The following is a 17344-nucleotide window of genomic DNA, read 5'->3' as shown; positions in this document are numbered from 1 at the left end:
AGCAGTGAGGAGGCTGGGATTGAGTCCAAGCCTGGATGTAGCTTGTCTCCAGGTCTGCCTAACTTCAAAGCCCACACGTTTAACCACTGCTTTATAAAGATAGTGATGTCTGCCTAGACACCCACTATCATCAGCTCCTGGAAAGCCTCCTTCCATGGTAATTGAAGGGCACTGAGAAAGCCCTTCCCAGTCTTGGCCTATAATCTGTAAGTATCTCTAATGAGATCTTTCTTACACTGGCTTCCCAATCTTTACTCTCCTTTCCTTATGGAACGATTTTCTTCTGAAAATGAGGAGAGGGAGACATAAAGAATGGTTTTCTGGGAAAAGTTGTGAGTTTGTGTTGGAAGGGACCAAGGATGGGAAGCTGCAATGCTAGTCTTAATCTCTACATCAGAAGCCTCTTTAGAACACATTCCTCAAATGCCTTTGCTCTTTGCCTCCACCCTTTCTGAAAAGCTAATTTCAGCCTGGATGGCCGTTGACTGGCCCTTCATTAAGTGTTTCTCAAGCGACACCCTGATCAGAGGTGTCTGAATTGCAGCTTAAAAATGCAGGCTGCCCTGCACTGTCTTTTTCCCTGGTTATTTTCACCAGGCCAATCTGATTTCTGTCCCCGCATTGACCCGTCCTCTTTCTTCCTCCCCAGGCTGACCCTTTTGTTTGCTTCCTCCCTTTCCTTTTCATTTACTTTGGTTTGCATTTGAGAGGTGATTGGCGAACAGTTGCTTTTTATAATGTCATGGTTGAAAAAGAGCATGAAATCTGGAGTGAGGCAGATGTAGGTTCGAATAGTAGCTTTTTAACTTATTGCATGGTCATGTAACTGAGGCCACGGTAACCTTTCTGATCTTCTCTCTTTATATCCTTTTCTGGGCTAAGCACCACACGGTTGTAGGAAGGGTTAAATGAAGTAATGTATGATAGCACTTAGTCTCACTGTTGAGACTATAGTGAGAGCTCAAAAATGGTACGCATCTTTCTTCCTCCTTCTCTGTTATTTCTTTATGGCACAATCCGTTCTACTTTAGTTTCGAAAATTGGCTAAGCTTCTAGCTTTAGGGCCTTGGCGAATAACATAATGCCACTCTCTTAGCTCTCAGAGAGCTTCTTTTCCTCATTTGCTTAACTGGATCTTCTCTTACTAATCCCCAAGTCTAGGCTTAAGCATAACTGCCCCAAGGGCCCCAGTGTCCCACCGACCTAAGGTATTATCCACTTTCTTCTCTCACCACTCTGGTCTTTCTTAGGACCAATGATCACTTTAAGTTACTCAGATTGTTCACTTCTGTTTCTCCCTCATTGGACAGTCAGCTTCAGGAAAGCATTCTATTCTCACTGCCTAGGAAAGACAGTGACTGATACTTAGTTGGTGTCCAGATATCAGTTGGATATATGGTTTTTCAAATCACATACAATCTCTCCCCTACCCTCAGAAAACAATTCTCTCCTTCGCTAACCCCCACTTCCTCCTTCCAAAACTGAGAAATCTCTGCTTCAAACACTGGAAGGCAGGCAGCATGCATGGAATTTGATCTAACAAACACCTTTACTAGGTAAGTCACCCAGGGTTTGTCAATAGGGTCACTTTGGCAGAACAACTATATGTTGTGTTGGGTCACCCCATGCCTTGCAGTGTGTTTAATGTCCCTGGTTCTTAAATGCCACTAGTACTTCCAAATCACTGGGAGATTCCAACACACATTGCCTAATGCCCCAGAATGGGCAAGACGACCTCAGTGAAAATCACAGGCCTCATAAACATTGGGTCCTTCATGAGTGTTACAAGCAGCTAAGAAGAGACGATTATATAAAACTTGGGAGATAGGTCAACTTCCACCTGTTCCAGGTTCCAGTACATCACTCTTGTCAAGGCTGCTGATAGTCAAAAGCAAAAGGAAATGGAGAAAATGTGTTTGTATATGTGCGTTAATATTAAGAATTAGGTAAGTATCACCAAAATAAATCTTGGTGCATATTTCCTATTTATTTTCTTTTGTAGGAGAGAGAGACCCTTTCAATGACTCATCAAAGGTAGAAGAGGATGAAAGTGTTATAAGGACATCTGTCAGTGGGCTCAGATTCTAACGGGAGATTAATCTCAGATTCATTCTTCCCTATGAGAATCCAAGCGTGAAGTGCATAGCACATACATCTGATAGAGCTGAGTTTTGAGAGGATTCCTCAGGGCACTGGTAGAAGAATCTATAAACCTCATAATATCATACTGCCCTGAGCAATCAGAAGTGGGAATGGATCAATAGATATTTTCAGTGCTGCTGATCAATATTTAGTTCATCATGGCTATCTGTGATTGTATCAAGTATATTCACTGGTGTGAAACATTTTATTGACTAGAAAACAATTTAAGAAATGCTCTTGGTCCACTGATGAGCTCACATAGCAATAAATAATGAGGTCTAGCGGACAGCCACCCAAGACTAGGTAGTGTCCTAGGCAAGGGTTACCTTGACTGAGGCTTTTCTGCCACTGGTAAATGGAAGCAAATTAGGTCTATTATCTTTAAGAAATAATAAGCAAGGAAAGCTGAGCTTAGCATGTATTCACTTAAAATTTTCATTAATACATTAAAAAAAAATTGTGTTTGCCACCCTTACTGTAAAGAAATTGTTCATGGAACAAAGTGGTAGTAATTTAGGATTTGGAGTTTGAAAAGTCAGGATCTGTTTCCTGCTTTTCTCCTAATAGCTGCATGACTTTTGGCAAATTACTTGACGTTTCTAATTCTCAGCCCCTTTATCTATAAAATGGAGATAATAGCATTATATTCCTCATTGGCCTGTTGTGGGGATTAAATGAGCAAGTAACTTATGAAACACATTAGCACAGTGGCCTGGCACACACTGAACTATAATTAAACAAATATTGACTCATTTTTGCAGGACGTACTTTTATTTTTTACTCAAGGGTGGCATAGGGATGGGGTTGGAGAGAAGACAGTGGTAGGAAAAGACCTATGAAAATCCAGGGGAGGGGATAGGAAAGGGTGAGAAACATGAGAGATAAGGGGCTCAACGAACTTCGGGCTGAAAGATGCGTTAAGTTTTACATCATCTTCTGGACTCCATGTATGTGTTAAGATGTTTCTTTCTGGAAATGGACTGCATCTCCATGCACTGTGAGGTAACAGAGGACAAGTGACTGGCTTTATCGACAAGCATGACTATCGCACCTTCCCTGATGTATCTCCGTCCGTGCTGCTCAACAGAAGTCTAGCAATTCTGTTACTGGAACTTGGGACAAGGTAAGTATACAAACAGAGTTAAGTCAGTTTTTAGAAACTTTAATTGCAACTTGACAGAGTAGTTTTATGTCTGATGAACCTAATAATAATAGAAATGGACATTTTTGTATCTCTATTATTTTCGTTATCTAGCAATTCCTTCTTTAAAATGAACTTTTTCCCTTGTAATTCACTTTCATTTTACTATAACGAACTATAGGCCCACAATAATTGTAAATTAAAACAAAAATGGGTCTTTCACCACTGATAGTTTGAGAAGTATTACTCTAGAAAATAATCCAAACATTTTTACTGTACTAAAGAAAGTCATTATTTGATTTCCGAAAGTTCTTAAAGACTACAATTTGAAGAAATTCTTTAGTTTGAACCTTTGTTCCTACGTACAGGCCAAACCACTCATTTAAAACAAACCTAGAATCATTATTACCCACAATATTAAGCTTTTATAAATACAAGGAAAAATTTTGAAGAATTTTCTCAAATATAGATAAATTGAACATCAAGGAAGGTGAGGCAATTTTTAAATCCACCTTGTAAAACATAAAACTTTATGAGGTGTATTGATATAGATTGATACAGAGTGAGGCTCATGATGTGTAAGGTGAAAAAAAGAGTTGTAAAACTACTTGTAATATGATGCTGTATTTTAAAAAGACTACATGCGTGGAAAAAATCTGAACTAATATACAATAAATTGTTATATCTGGTAACATTCCGCTTGTAGGGCATGATTGTTTTTATGTTATATATTTCCTTTGCGTTTGTATTTAAAATTTTTGACCATTACTATATTTTGGAATAAGAAAGGAAGTTTACATATTGAAAAACTTACCTCTGTCACCTTTTGATTTTGAATAAACATAACAATAAAGTGATTGAGAGATGTTTTTCAAAAAAAGTTAGGAGGGAAATTATACCCTAGGCCCACTGCGCTTCCATTTCTACACCTTCTTTCCCCATTTGGGAGCCGAGTTCCAGTTGTTCTTTCAAGGCACACTATTTCTTGAACAGCAAAAGGTCATTTCCATGTAAGGTTCTTGCTTGCAAATATTAAGTTCTCCCTCCTCATCATTTCCCACTCCCCTCCACCCATTGTGCAGGATAAAAAGGCATCAGGTGAAACCTTTCCTTGAATTTAAAAATTCATCCTGTGAAAGTAGGATGAATTATGTTATAAATAAACATTCTCAAGATTAGGAGACCTAAAAATTTACATCCGTTATCCTCTGTGAGGCAATAAACTACCGTTATTTCATCCATTCTAAGACAATTTTATTGTAAGACATAGCATTATTTTATGTATCACTAAGAAAGAAAAAACACTACCAATTCAACTAGGATATGCCATTAATCAAAAGATGCACCCTGATTTCAGATATATAAATATAAAAAACTTGAATCTTGGAATAAAAAAAATGCGATAACACTATAACTAAGACTGCAATCTTGTCCGACATAATTACTTGAAGTAGAGTACCTTAAACTGCTTTGTATGAACCCTGAACATAAACGGAAGCATACGTAAACATTTTCAGTAGCACACCTTTAGTTTATTGACCTATGTAAAAAAATAATAGGTCTTAAAAAGTCAGAACAGTAAAAGAATATGCAAATGGGTATTTGTTTCTAGGAAGCTATACAAATATGCAAAAAGGAATAAGTTATTTTTTTTGCATGTCTATTTTTTGTTCCAAATTTCTTCCCCAAACTTCATTTTTAATGATACAAATGACTAAGGACCAGTTTAATGAATCAACTTTATGTATATATTACATGCTTTGGAATATAGATAGAAAATGTTCCAAAAAAGTTGTTCAGAAACTTCTCTATTCACAATATGCACAAGAAACCTGTATAAAAGGAGCACCTTTTAAGGAATTATGAAGCAGAGTAAAGATGACAAAAAAGATTAATCTGGAATACAGAAATATTTGTTTAAAAAACACTCAACCATAAACCATACTAGTTAGTTCTTCCACAGAAAGTATGAGGTAGTTTTAGCCTCATAATTAAATCTACTGCAGCTTGGAGTTTTGTTTGTTTGTTTGTTTTTGTAATAACTAATCTTGTTTTTGTCACTTGGTGACTTAGAACTAACTGAAATTCAGACACATGTTTACTTTTCTAATGGTCACCATTTTAAGGCACACAATTCATCTAAAATGATTTAAAAATTTTTTTGTTTGGGTTCTTTCTGTATCACCTTAAAATACTTTTTCAAAATCTTGATTATAAAACTTTCTATATCAAGTCTGCCATTTCAAATGACAGCCAACTTGGAGAGCTACTAGCTTGAATTACAGCTCATCATGCCATTAGTATAGAAATAATAATAAAAAAAAGCTCAATGGTATTGTACCTCAGAAAATTCTCCAAGCAGAGTTTGTCAATTATTCAGTGGGCTGCTTCATTTTCCTCAGTCTGCTACCATAAAGTTATATTACAGGATGCTACGGCAATAAGTCTTTCTGGAACCCATTTTATGGTGCTTATGAAAACCATCACTCATTATAATATCCTAAAAACATTTACACTCATTCAGAACTTCAATGAAAATCCAGCTTCTCTTCAAGTAATTTTCCAATACTGTCTAAATTGTTCATGTCCATGTAGAAATAGCGTTATTCTTCATCAGCTCACAAATTCAAACTTTCTGATGGTAAGCAACAACTAAGGAGCTCTGGTTTCTCTTCTCTCATCATTCTGGATTGTGCTCTGATACTTCCCGTCCTTTCCTCCTGGAGATCCTGAACACACTTTTCACAGTTTTGAGGTTTCCCTTCAACAACTTTTATTCCCTTAAAAAGTGCTTGCTATTGATAAAGGCTGAGTCCTTTCTTGGCAATGGTTCGACACGGTCCGACTTTGTTCTGTTAGCTTAGCGCCTGGATTTTGAAAGGCAGGTCGTCTTTCAGGGGCTTTGTGTGGCTTAGTGTTTCACTTTTGGGGCAATGTGAGTCCACTCTTTGACCTTTGATGCCTTCATGTTTCTAAAGCCAAATAGCCTTCTGGGAAAATGAACAAATTTTGCAAGGCACACTAGTGTGAGAATGCGGTGCTTGGTCAAGAGGTCCAACTGCAGTTCAGACTAATGTTCCAGGCTTTGAATCTTCATGCCAAAAGAGCCTCTGCTCACTACTCTCCAGGTTGTCTTCCAACCGGTTTCCATCTGTACTGTCCAGTTGACTGGTCTCTGTGTATTGTCTACTAAAAGAAACCAGAGAAGTTACTACTCATGGTCATTTTTGTTCTGAGTACAAAAATTACTACACTTGAAGTTAGTAGAAAGCAGTGTTAAGAAAATTATCCAAAACTTGGCAACAAGGCAAAGGATGACTGTAGTTCAATGTCATCCTGGAGCATTGTCTAACAGGCCCATGCAAGGAATATTTAATTCTCTAGAAATATACACCTTTGTCTAATTTATATTGATTAGGACCCAGATTGTGTAAAGTTACACATTAATTTGTATATATATATTTTTTAGTCTGGAAGAAATACGAATAACTTTTGTTTAGTACAAGAGATTATAGTTATAGCTTTAGTGCCCTGTAGGACATTAACTGGTTTTATCTAATCTAGTAATCTTATTCCAGCATTTTCTCTTTCAATGTGTTGAATACAGTCTTGAATACTCTTGGAACCAGCTTTACCATTCTGTCAGTTCTCTCATTAATGAGTTAGATAGATCTTTGACACATGCCCATTTTCCATTTGTGTGAGAGTCATATTTTTAATTTTTTAAAAGGTATTTTTAACAGCCACATTTTAAGTATTCTTCTGATTAAGAGAATATGCCAGATGCTTTCTTCAGGGTCAAAGGAATATATTTAGAAGGCCAGAGCACCTTGTGAAATATTTTAGGTCCCTAGGGTGTATGGGCCAAGTGTAAATTGGAAACAGCACCATATATAAAAATCATAGGCATATTTGGATGGTATATCCAAATGAGAGCATCCTATTACACAAACGATTACAATAAGTAAAACCTCATTCTTGTAATAATGGGTTAGAATAGGTTAGGTAGTTAGTAGATTTCTTTTTATCTTAAACTTCAATGCCCTTTAGAGAAAGGGATAAAAAGCCTTTAGAAGAAGAGCTTTGTAAATAAACACTATGTGAATCCAGGTATTTAATGTTTTCATCTAATATAAAAACCAAGTCATATTTCCATAACTTCACACATCAGTCAGAGCAAGCAGAACTCCTGCTATGTAAGAAGCAACACTCAAATCAGAGGGACTGTACTTACTACAGCTGGCTACACTTAGCAAAAGAGAATTTAAAATTGATCTCATTTCTGGAGACACAACCGTTCTCTGGGACAGAAGCCCTGGGTTTTGCCTAGTGATAGATAAAGATAAAGTAGAGGAAGGGAAATGGAAAACAGGAAGTGAAAGAAAAAAAGTTATTTGAAAACACTGTTGGCAGTAGTAGAGCCAAGACTTAGACTATATTACATATGAGGTAGCATAAGAGACTTCAACATTTCTAATTTTGGGAAGTTTATGCTGCTGACAATTATACCATATCATACTAAGAAAAAAAAATATTGGTAAAATTTGTAGCTTTCTGTAGTATTAAAATCTGGACACTCTGGGGAAGAAAATCTTTAAATAATATGTACTTCATTTATTGTTTTAAAAATCACTAATCTATTGCTAAGCATTTCAAATCTTTAACTTAAGAGAAGATCTAAAGTTCTTCATCTTAATCTTGAAACCCAATTTCTCTCTTATTTTAAAAATTATGTTTTCATCAATAGTAACATGAAATTTTAGGGTAAAATTTCTAAAACTTTATGGATGATTGTTATAGTTGCCTTAGGTTAACAGGTCAACTTAAATTGATCAAACTTTATCATAATTTTAAAAAATCTTAAATAGACATGTGGATGGAAATAAGCACACCCATAACTCTGTGTCGGGGAGGGAAAACTGGCAAATTTTTCTGGAAAGCAAGAGATTAAAAAATATATGCGTTTTAATTTAATCTTTTGATTCTACTAATTTGAATGTATCCTAAGGAATAATTTGGAATTCAGACAAATATTTTGCATAAAGATGTTAGGAGCAGCATTACCTAAAAAAAAAAAGAAAAAGAAAATCCAAAACCATTCAAATTAGAAATATGAGGAACTGTTAAATAAACTGGTGTATTTATTAATGGATATCATATTGGTCACACAAAATAAGGTTTAAAAGAGTTTTTAAAAAATACAAGAACATGTTTATGTTATGACATTAAGTAAAAAACTGGGATGTAGGACTATATATACAATGAAGGGTATAAAATTGCATATATAATATAACAACCATGTTAAAAATGGGTACAGAAAAATGGAGGAAATGTGCCAAAATGTTAATAGCTGCTCTCTCGAGATAATGGCATTATGAATAAATTATTTCCTACTTATTTATCCTTTTATATAATTTTAATTTTTCACAATGAGCTCACATTATGTGCACGTGTGTGCACACAGACACACACACACACACACACACACACACACAGATCTTTAAATAGTTCTAATTTCCTGTACATTGTGCCCCACTGACATAAAACTCCCCTATCAAGCCAACAGATGGGCAGACTTGTTAAAAACATGTTCCCTAAAAATGTTTAAGCACTTTCCAAGTCCAGTGAAAGTGGTGTTAAGGATACTATTAGAATTGTCTTAGATACTGTTTTATATATCATTTCTGAGTCAACAAAAAGTAAAGTAAAAGTATATAAACATGAAAGCTATTTGCAAATATATTATACAAAATCATTAGAACTGAATTGAAAAAGTTTAGTACAAATTTTGGGTCAAAGTCATTTTAGTTCTTGCTCCTCATTCTCAAGCATTATTTACAGAAATCCAAGCCATTTGACCTCCTCCTAGGTATATTTTCATTAAAATTCTATTTTGAGTATACTCTTTGTTGAGTTGAGACAATTGGCCTAATATTTCAAGCCAAGAAAAACTCCCGCTGAATATGGAGAAGAAAAATAAGGCTTTTGGGGATGAAAATCTCTAATTTGCTTGTAACACTGAGTGCTTTAATATGAAACTAACCTCTTAAATTCACCAGTATAAAGACCTTTATAAATTATAGTCTGTGTAAGTCTCCTATGCCTGAAACATCATCTGATTTAATGAAAGAAAAGTTAAATTTTCTAAAAAAAACAGAAAATGCTCTACTTCTTGGTACCATAGGTGTGGATTATATTCTGCGAGAAAGTAATAGGGAGAAATGACCTCTTCGAACTTCTCCTGTGTATACAGATAATTGAAAAACAAGTAATTCAGAGTTTGCAATCTTTTTCAAAATCACATTTTAACAACCTGTTCTTGTGTATTTCCTCTAAATGTTTACAAAGTATTACTTTTACAAATAGGACAGCTGGCTGTGTCTGTTTCTTCGTAATAAACATAGGATCAGACACAAAAGGCAGCAAATGTTTGAAATTGAGCCTACCAACTGTCTATGAGGAATCTTGGTATGAACAGCTTTTTCTGGAGTAGAAATTTTTTTCCTGCAAGGTTCCAGAAGATTTTTACATAGATAAATCAGTAATACAATTTCAAGTACTGCAATTAAAAATAAACCCTTCAAACACAGAATTTAATGTACAGAACTCTAAGAACAGGGGTAAATTTGAATGAGCTAGACTGAGGTCAATAGCTTTTCCTTAAAGGGACAGATATTTTTGGCTTTGTTGGCCATACTGTGTCTGTCACAACTACCCTGCTCTCATAGTGCAGAAACAGCAACAGATAATATGTAAATAAATGAGCACGGCTGTTTCCCAATAAAACTTATTTACAAAAACAGATGGCAGCTGGTTTTGGCCCATAGGCTTATAGTTTGCCAATCCTTGAACTAGGTTACTTGGCATTCATAAAAGAAAATAGGATTCCTGAATTCTTTGGTCCAGGTACAGGCTACTATAATTTTCAACCATTGCTTCCTTACCTGCCTGGAGAGAGTAAAGGATTATAGATGTTGCCATAGCAGCTGGTGTAAGATGAATGTACCGGGGTCTCGTATTCAGAAAGCCCTACGGTTATCTGGGTCCTCCAGTTCCCAGAAGCATTTGTAGAAGATACTAGAAATAAAAATGGAGAGACAAAATTAGTGTAATATTTAAAGTGAAAATTGTTTAGGCCATTTCGATTTACATTATAATATAATGAACAGAGTAGAGATTAAAAGCCATGTTTCTAGAATCAACAGAGTTCCTATTCCAATTTAGTCCCTTACTGGCCGTGTGAGTTTGGGCAAATAGCTCATTCTCTTTAAGCCTCAGGTTATTCATCTGTAAAGTGGGGGTAATGATATAAATATATTCTGTATAGAGATAATATCAGGATTAAATAAGGTAATGTCTGAAAATATTTAGCACTGGTATAGAGTAATCCCTCAATAAATTATAACTTATTATTAATGGGGATAAGGTTATTTAAAAGATGTGCTATTAAAATAAAACCCAAAAGACAAGCCAGAAAAAAAAAAAAACACCTCATATATTGAGAGAATCTTCCTATTTGGGCTATGGTGGCTGGGTACATAAGACTTCAGTTGTAAAGGTAAGGTGATGAGTTTCTTGGAGGCTTTTGGAGGAAAAGCATTCCTCAGCCAAAGGCAACATCAGTCACAAGGAGGATCAAGTCATATTTTTTGCCTTTGAAAAAGGTGGAGAGGAGGGGAAGGTAACTCATATAGGAAGGATTTCAGGAAGGATAGATTTGGTTGTACTGGGGGACTGGACTGGAACATGACAAGGGCATAATTTGGGAGCAAAGCCCAGTGAATGCCTCATCGCTAGGCATTTGTTGTTCTCTCTCTAAAATCAGTCCTACTCCATGCCTAGGATGCACAGGTGACCACAGTTCCATGCTGGTCATCCAAGAGTCAAGTAACCAGCACTACTCATGGATCCTTCCAGCTTTCCTCCACTTCCTGTTCCTGGCAGCCAACCTCCTCTTCTCTCTCACACCCACAAAGCACTTGTGACCAGAGTGGGAGAAATACATTTCAAAACTCATCTGTGGCCCTGGATGCCACCAGGTTTTTACTCAACGATACAATGTTCTCACTTTGAGCTTCCAAGAATGTTTCATTAGTCTCAGTCAGGGGCTGAGAGACTTGGTGATTAAGATGTCAGTGCTAGGAGAGACTTCCCACTCTATAACTTACTAGTTTTGGGGCTTGGGCAGGGTCAGTTATGCTCTCTAAGCCAGAACTGCCTCAGCTGCAAAATTAGGATAATAGTAATTAACATGACAACACTCACCATACAGAACTGCTGCATACATTAAGTGGGATAGTATGTATAAAGTGCTGAGCATGCTGTGTGGTACATGGTATGTTGCCAATAAATGGAAGCTGTCGTTACTACTAAAACTGAGTCACTGAGAGAGCCTTTAGGTGGCTGGGAAGAACTACAAAACCCCTGACTAACCTGGCAAATAATCGGATACTTATCTCGCCATGAGCATGATGCATGCCTGCTGTATAAAACACAGCCAGGAATGAGGAAAATTCCAAAAGGAATTCTGGGAATACTCATTCCATACCTCTAATTCCTTAGAAAATTATGCCTTTTGGTCTATGTGGCCAAATCTTGCTGGAATCAGCAAGGCTCACACAGGGTCCAAATCAGGAAGGGTTAACTCCATTCTCACCTTTGTCTCAGACACTGAGCCAGCTGCTAGGAATGTTGTTTCTGGGTTACATCTGCTTCTCCCCAGCCTTGCTGTTTAAGGAGCATTACTCCAACCCAGTGCCCTGATGACCATCCACATGTATCTCAGCCCTTCTTGCCTGGTTCTTTCCTTGTAGCACTCTACCCAGGTTTTGGTTTCTGAAAGTTTCTCATGCAACGCCCTGAACTTTAGTGGGAAGAAAGGCATTCTCCAGATCAGAGCCATAAATAACAAGAAATAATTACAGGAGCCTTTTCATATGTTAGATGTGGTATCAGATGGGAAAGCCCTAGCGGAAGTCCAAAGTCCTACAGAAATAGAAGAGAACTTGAACCCAAATAGAAATCTCCATGGAAATGCCTTTTGTCAACAAGCACATGAAACTTTTAAAGGTACAGTTTACACTATTACACAATGATTCAGGAATCCCTGTGCATGCCTCACTAAGGTGTCATGCTTGAAGGAGGGGTCAAGACTCATGCCCTCAAGTTTTCATGCAGTTCAAGAATTCATTCATATCTTAGAAGCTTTAAAATTGCTTAATTTTCATATATTCCTCTAGCTGCTACGTAGACTGTGAGGTCATCAAAGCCAGGAAGTGGTTCAACACTGGCTCTTCAGCATCTTAGATGTGCCTGCTTATTTATTTGCTGAATAAATTAAATCATAGACAGACACTCCTCTTATTGACCTATTTCTCCCATTTCTCTCCTTAAAGTACTCAGCACACCTGGGTGCATGCAATAAGTCCTCCACAAATGTTAGTGGAGTTAGGGGCCAAAGTTAATGCATGACGGGAATATCTTTAATCAAAATTATCTTTAAAATGCCTTAAATCAATTGTAAACTAGAGTATATATGATTGCTGAACTGAGTTAAGACATGCAAAGTACTTAGAACAGTGCCAGGAACACTGCTTAAATGCCAGCTCCTTTCACAATTATTAGAAGCCTTACACAGGTAACTGAGCATTCAAAACAAACTACCTTTAGATGATCAAATTCCTGGTGGAGAACAGGGAAAGACTGTATAATTCTGTTTTCTTTGTACCTGAAGGGTTTACCCTGATCTTTTAATATATCAAACATCAATGATCTGAAGACATTTAAGAGATGCGACTGTCAATATAAGATCTAGAAAAGATAAAATATGTGGACGCCCCTAACGCAGGGTAGCACAGAGTAGGTGTTCAGTAAATGTGGAATTTCAGTCAACAACCTGGTTCATTAGACTTGTATGGACTGTGTTCTTCGGCAACCTGGAGGGAACTGTTTGTAAGCTGGCAATTCATATTGTGGAGCCATCCAATGGCCACCATTCTCCTGACTTTGGGTACTGGCCTCACGATCCTTGAGTGGAGTAGTTTTTGGGTGGGTGGGGAACAGGAGGTAAATTAAATCTGGATATCAGGTGCCTCTGCAGTATTCTTACCAGAAGAGTAGGAAGATGCTCTACTGCTTGGAGAACAGGGTACTTGTAGCCCAGCAAACCCCAGGCATCTCTGTGACCCCCTGTCTGAGTCAAAGCTAGTCTGTGGGCTGTGCCCCTGCTCTTTTTGCCCAGAGGCCCGCTGGTACCAGCCACGCAGGTGCTCTGCAACTAAGGCCTTGTGGATGTTTTTGGTGATGTGCTCTGACTTGGCAGCAGCCTTCCTCGGCAGCCGGAGAGTTGCATATGGGTTATGCGGCGCCCGGTCGACCTCGTCTTCATGAAAGGACCTGCTATAGTCCCTTTGGCGGTCGTATCCATAGTGGGCCGAGGATCGGAAGGAAGGATTGACACTGTACTGTCCCTCAGTGTCGTTCTCATAGACATACCCACCACTGTAATAAAGATCACACTCTGCATATGGCGTGTACCCGGCGATATAGTAACTGGAAGAATGTTGCTCCTGACTCTTTGTAGAGACGCCATTCCTCAAACTATCCTTTTGTGCTAGGTTGGGCATGCTTCCTGAATTTGAGGTCGAAGCGTTCTGTTTCTTGGACCTTCTCCGACCCCTGGTGCGAGTGTCCAGGGTCTGGGTGGTATAATAGGGGCCGGAAACTGGCGTCACGCAGTAATATTCTGTGCTTGATTGGCTGGTGTAAGAAGACCCGTCATCCAGGATTTCTGTGCTGCTGCTTCTTTGGGATTTGGAGAAGGAAAAAAATGGCTTATCGCTGTCCATCTCAGAGAGTAGGTGGGACTGGGACTCCAGGCTTCCACTCCGCTGGCGGCAGTGCTGAGATGAAGATTCAGGTCTGAAAGAGGAGAAAGGCAAACTTGTAAAAGAGAGAAAAGGAAAGGAAGACCGAATTAAGGAAAAAGAACACCACACTGAAAGATTCAATAGCAATGGGATTGCAATAGGACTTTAAAGATTTCCAAAGCTGACTGCACAACAGAATCCATTTGTTCATGTAATCCACTGGTTCACACACATCTCACTGCTATGGTCAAAATAAGGAAAAAACCAGGTTCTGTCAATTGTATAATCCATGTCCTTTCTTGAGAATAGGAAGATAAACTGATGATACACAACCTGCATCAAAGCTTGGAAAAACAAAAACAAACAAACGAAAAAAATCAAAAAACAAAAACCAGTCTTTGGAAGGTTCTCTTTTCCAATAAGATAAGAAGATACATAGACAGAGCCTGTGTTCTAACTGTGGAGATATCTGGGTGAGTCACTGCTCTGCCATTTCCCAGCTGTGCGAGGTTGCACAAGATATTTAACCTCTCTGAACCTAGCTTCCTCCTCTGTGAAAGGAGTATCTAATATCTACAGGTAGGCTTGTGGGGACTAAAAAATATGGAGCATATAAAATAGCATAGTCTTCAATAAACACTTCAAAATATTGCTATTGTCGTTATCTTCATCCTCACCACTGAATAATGAATGGTAATGTCTTGTTGGAAAAATTAAGGTACAAAAAAACCCAACATCTACACAAACAAAATACATTTCAATTACATTTTTGTTGCTCACACATGTGAAACTGTGAGTAGAAAATGTAGATCTATAAAAGAGTCCTATTGCAGAAAGTCCCTTAAAATGATTACAGAACACAACAAAATAAAACAGAACCTTAAAGCAAAGATTAACAGAGCCAAAGAAACTGGAATGAAGCGCTCTTACTCCAAGTGGCTGCTGCTGTAGGCGTTTCGGGTGAGAACTGGTGTGGTGGGCATGCTTAGTCCACCTGGTGGCCGCCTCTCCAGGGTTTTGTAAGGGCTGCTGTGTGATGACAGCATTTCTCTGTGATGGGAAAAATAAATCAGGAAATCATGAATCTCTCAACTTCTCTGGAAAACTTGTCATAAACTGAAGGAAAGAGAGCATGGGGATAACAGACTTTAAATATGAAGAAATAACCAAATGTTTTTTAAAAGAGCTCCTAAAAACACTTCTACTTGTGTCACCTGGACTGCCTGGTATCCACAAACTGTTCATTGATGGACGACTTTCTGAAATGGATTCGCTCAATACCGAGAGACTTGGGAGGAAGAATTCTTGGAGAATGAGGTACTGAACTTGATCGCTGTCCAGCAGTAGTGAAGGTGTCATTGGCTATAATAAGTAAATGATTAAATGAATAAATAAGTAGGTAAGTAAATAAGTAAATAAATACCTTGCAAACACCCCCAAATAGAAATCAGAAGATCTGGTGAACAAAGTGTTCTGATGATGATGTTTTTAGAAGCATTAACTTTTAGGAAATTTATTTTTGTATTTTATACACTACAAAAAAAAAAAAAGAATTAGTGAATACTCTTGTGGGGCCTGATCTAACTTTTGGCAATTCAATTCACTCTGAGCAAAGAGATCAGTTAGGTGGAATGGGTAGCTTCTCTCAAGTTATATTATAGAAAAACCCCAGCGTACAAAGGGACAAGAGGAAGTCGACCTGTAAAGTTGGCCTGGATCATTTTTGTTCAACTTTACTTTTAAAGTTCTTATGCTTCTTTGGCTGACCAAAGGCTCACCCTGTCATTGAAAGCGATGAAGCTGATTTATACGAAAAGATAAAGGACTTGTTATGTTTCCCACTGATATTTGTATTTTCAAAGAGGAATGGCAAGTATGACCAAACCTCAGCTCAAAGGAAAACTTCTGAAATGGTGGAATTTCATGCACCATAAAACTTGGGCGAAGATAAAGCAGTGGGGTCTAGTGGCTTCCTGATTTCATTAAATCACATCAAATAGATAGCCACTACTATGTTTAAGCACAAGGAATTATAAGGGAACACTCTATCGCCTGATATGAAATCCATTCCATTATGAAATGTGTTGAACAAATACAGGCCATCACAACAGAGACAGCCTACCTCTATGAAAGTGACACAATGACATGTAACCCAATTTCTAGAATGTGTATTTCTTCCTAAGGAAAAGAAAATAAACTCCCAGTTATCCAGAATATAGTGATAATCACGGTCTACACTATAATTTCCTGGTTTGATATTGGACTCCAAATACATAAATTGTGACCATTGGGAAAAGCTGGGTGAAGGGATCTATGTATTATTCAGACAATTCCTTGTGAGTCTACAATCACTTTGATAAAAAGTGAAAAACAACAACAACAACAACAAAAAACATCCCACAGAGCCTTATAAATTCTTATTGAGAGATTCACTTACTTATGTTATGGTATTCTGATTCCCCAAATCATGCAAATCTTATGGAACTGTATTTAATGCTAACCTGTGTAGAAGTTAATTGCAATCCCTTTCCCCCAGCCTTTCTGCATGAATATTAGTTTATTTTACTGTTCCCTAAAGAACAGCAAATAGGCTTTAGTTAACTAAAAAATAATCTTAATATTTCAGAACATATAATATTTTAAACCGAAAAAAGGAAGCTACTTACAATCATCATAGGTGGTAGTGTCAGACAAAGAGCTGCTCTCTGATGGGATTATGTCTTCTGCGAATTAAAAAATACCACCTTCAGTATAATTGTGCATTTATACATCTATAGTGAGTTTAATAATGCAATTCTCAATGGAGTGCATCTTATTTAGATAAGTGTAACTAATTATAATACGTTAAGAATAATTAACTATTATAAGAATGGACTCATTTATTACTGAAGTTATAAACATCTTATATATCATATAAATATTACATTGGACTATTTCTTAAAATGGAACAAACTTCAAGGGAGTTTTGGTTTTCAACTAGTTTTCAAACTAACTTCTCCACATGATGAAAACTTTACCCTATACATTGAGTGTTTACAAGCAAAAACTGGAAAAAAAATTACACTATTTGTGTCATAAATGATAAATGTTATATAAAATACACTTGGATCCCACATTTGAGAATCTACTGTTAGTATAACTTCTTTTTAGACCCCTCTCCTGAAGAAAAGGGCCTTTTTTAAAAAAAAAAAAA

The 17344-nt window shown here is 37.2% G+C and overlaps 1 protein-coding gene across 5 annotated transcripts in view; it reads right to left on the bottom strand.

Annotated features, from left to right (window-relative positions):
* Window positions 1-4515: 4515 nt before the first annotated feature.
* FRMD4B (FERM domain containing 4B) overlaps window positions 4516-17344 on the bottom strand; it is a 307013-nt gene continuing 294184 nt past the window's right edge. For 4 of the 5 annotated variants that reach the window (XM_015593792.2, XM_015593793.2, XM_015593791.2 and 1 more), the window contains 6 exons: window positions 16818-16874; window positions 15366-15513; window positions 15082-15201; window positions 13392-14203; window positions 10228-10360; window positions 4516-6472 (listed from right to left, as the gene is read on the bottom strand). In XM_015593792.2, coding sequence (XP_015449278.1) covers window positions 6349-6472; window positions 10228-10360; window positions 13392-14203; window positions 15082-15201; window positions 15366-15513; window positions 16818-16874 — 1394 coding nt within the window. In that variant the 3' untranslated portion in view covers window positions 4516-6348. The remainder of the gene's footprint in view (window positions 6473-10227; window positions 10361-13391; window positions 14204-15081; window positions 15202-15365; window positions 15514-16817; window positions 16875-17344) is intronic. The other variant, XM_006917659.3, reaches the window with a different exon arrangement.

The sequence above is a fragment of the Pteropus alecto genome, unplaced genomic scaffold (genome assembly GCF_000325575.1).
Source record: "Pteropus alecto unplaced genomic scaffold, ASM32557v1 scaffold75, whole genome shotgun sequence".
Classification (NCBI taxonomy): domain Eukaryota; kingdom Metazoa; phylum Chordata; class Mammalia; order Chiroptera; family Pteropodidae; genus Pteropus; species Pteropus alecto.
The sequence above is the reverse complement of the archived record's forward strand: the minus strand, read 5'-3'. Positions and strand labels throughout refer to the sequence as shown.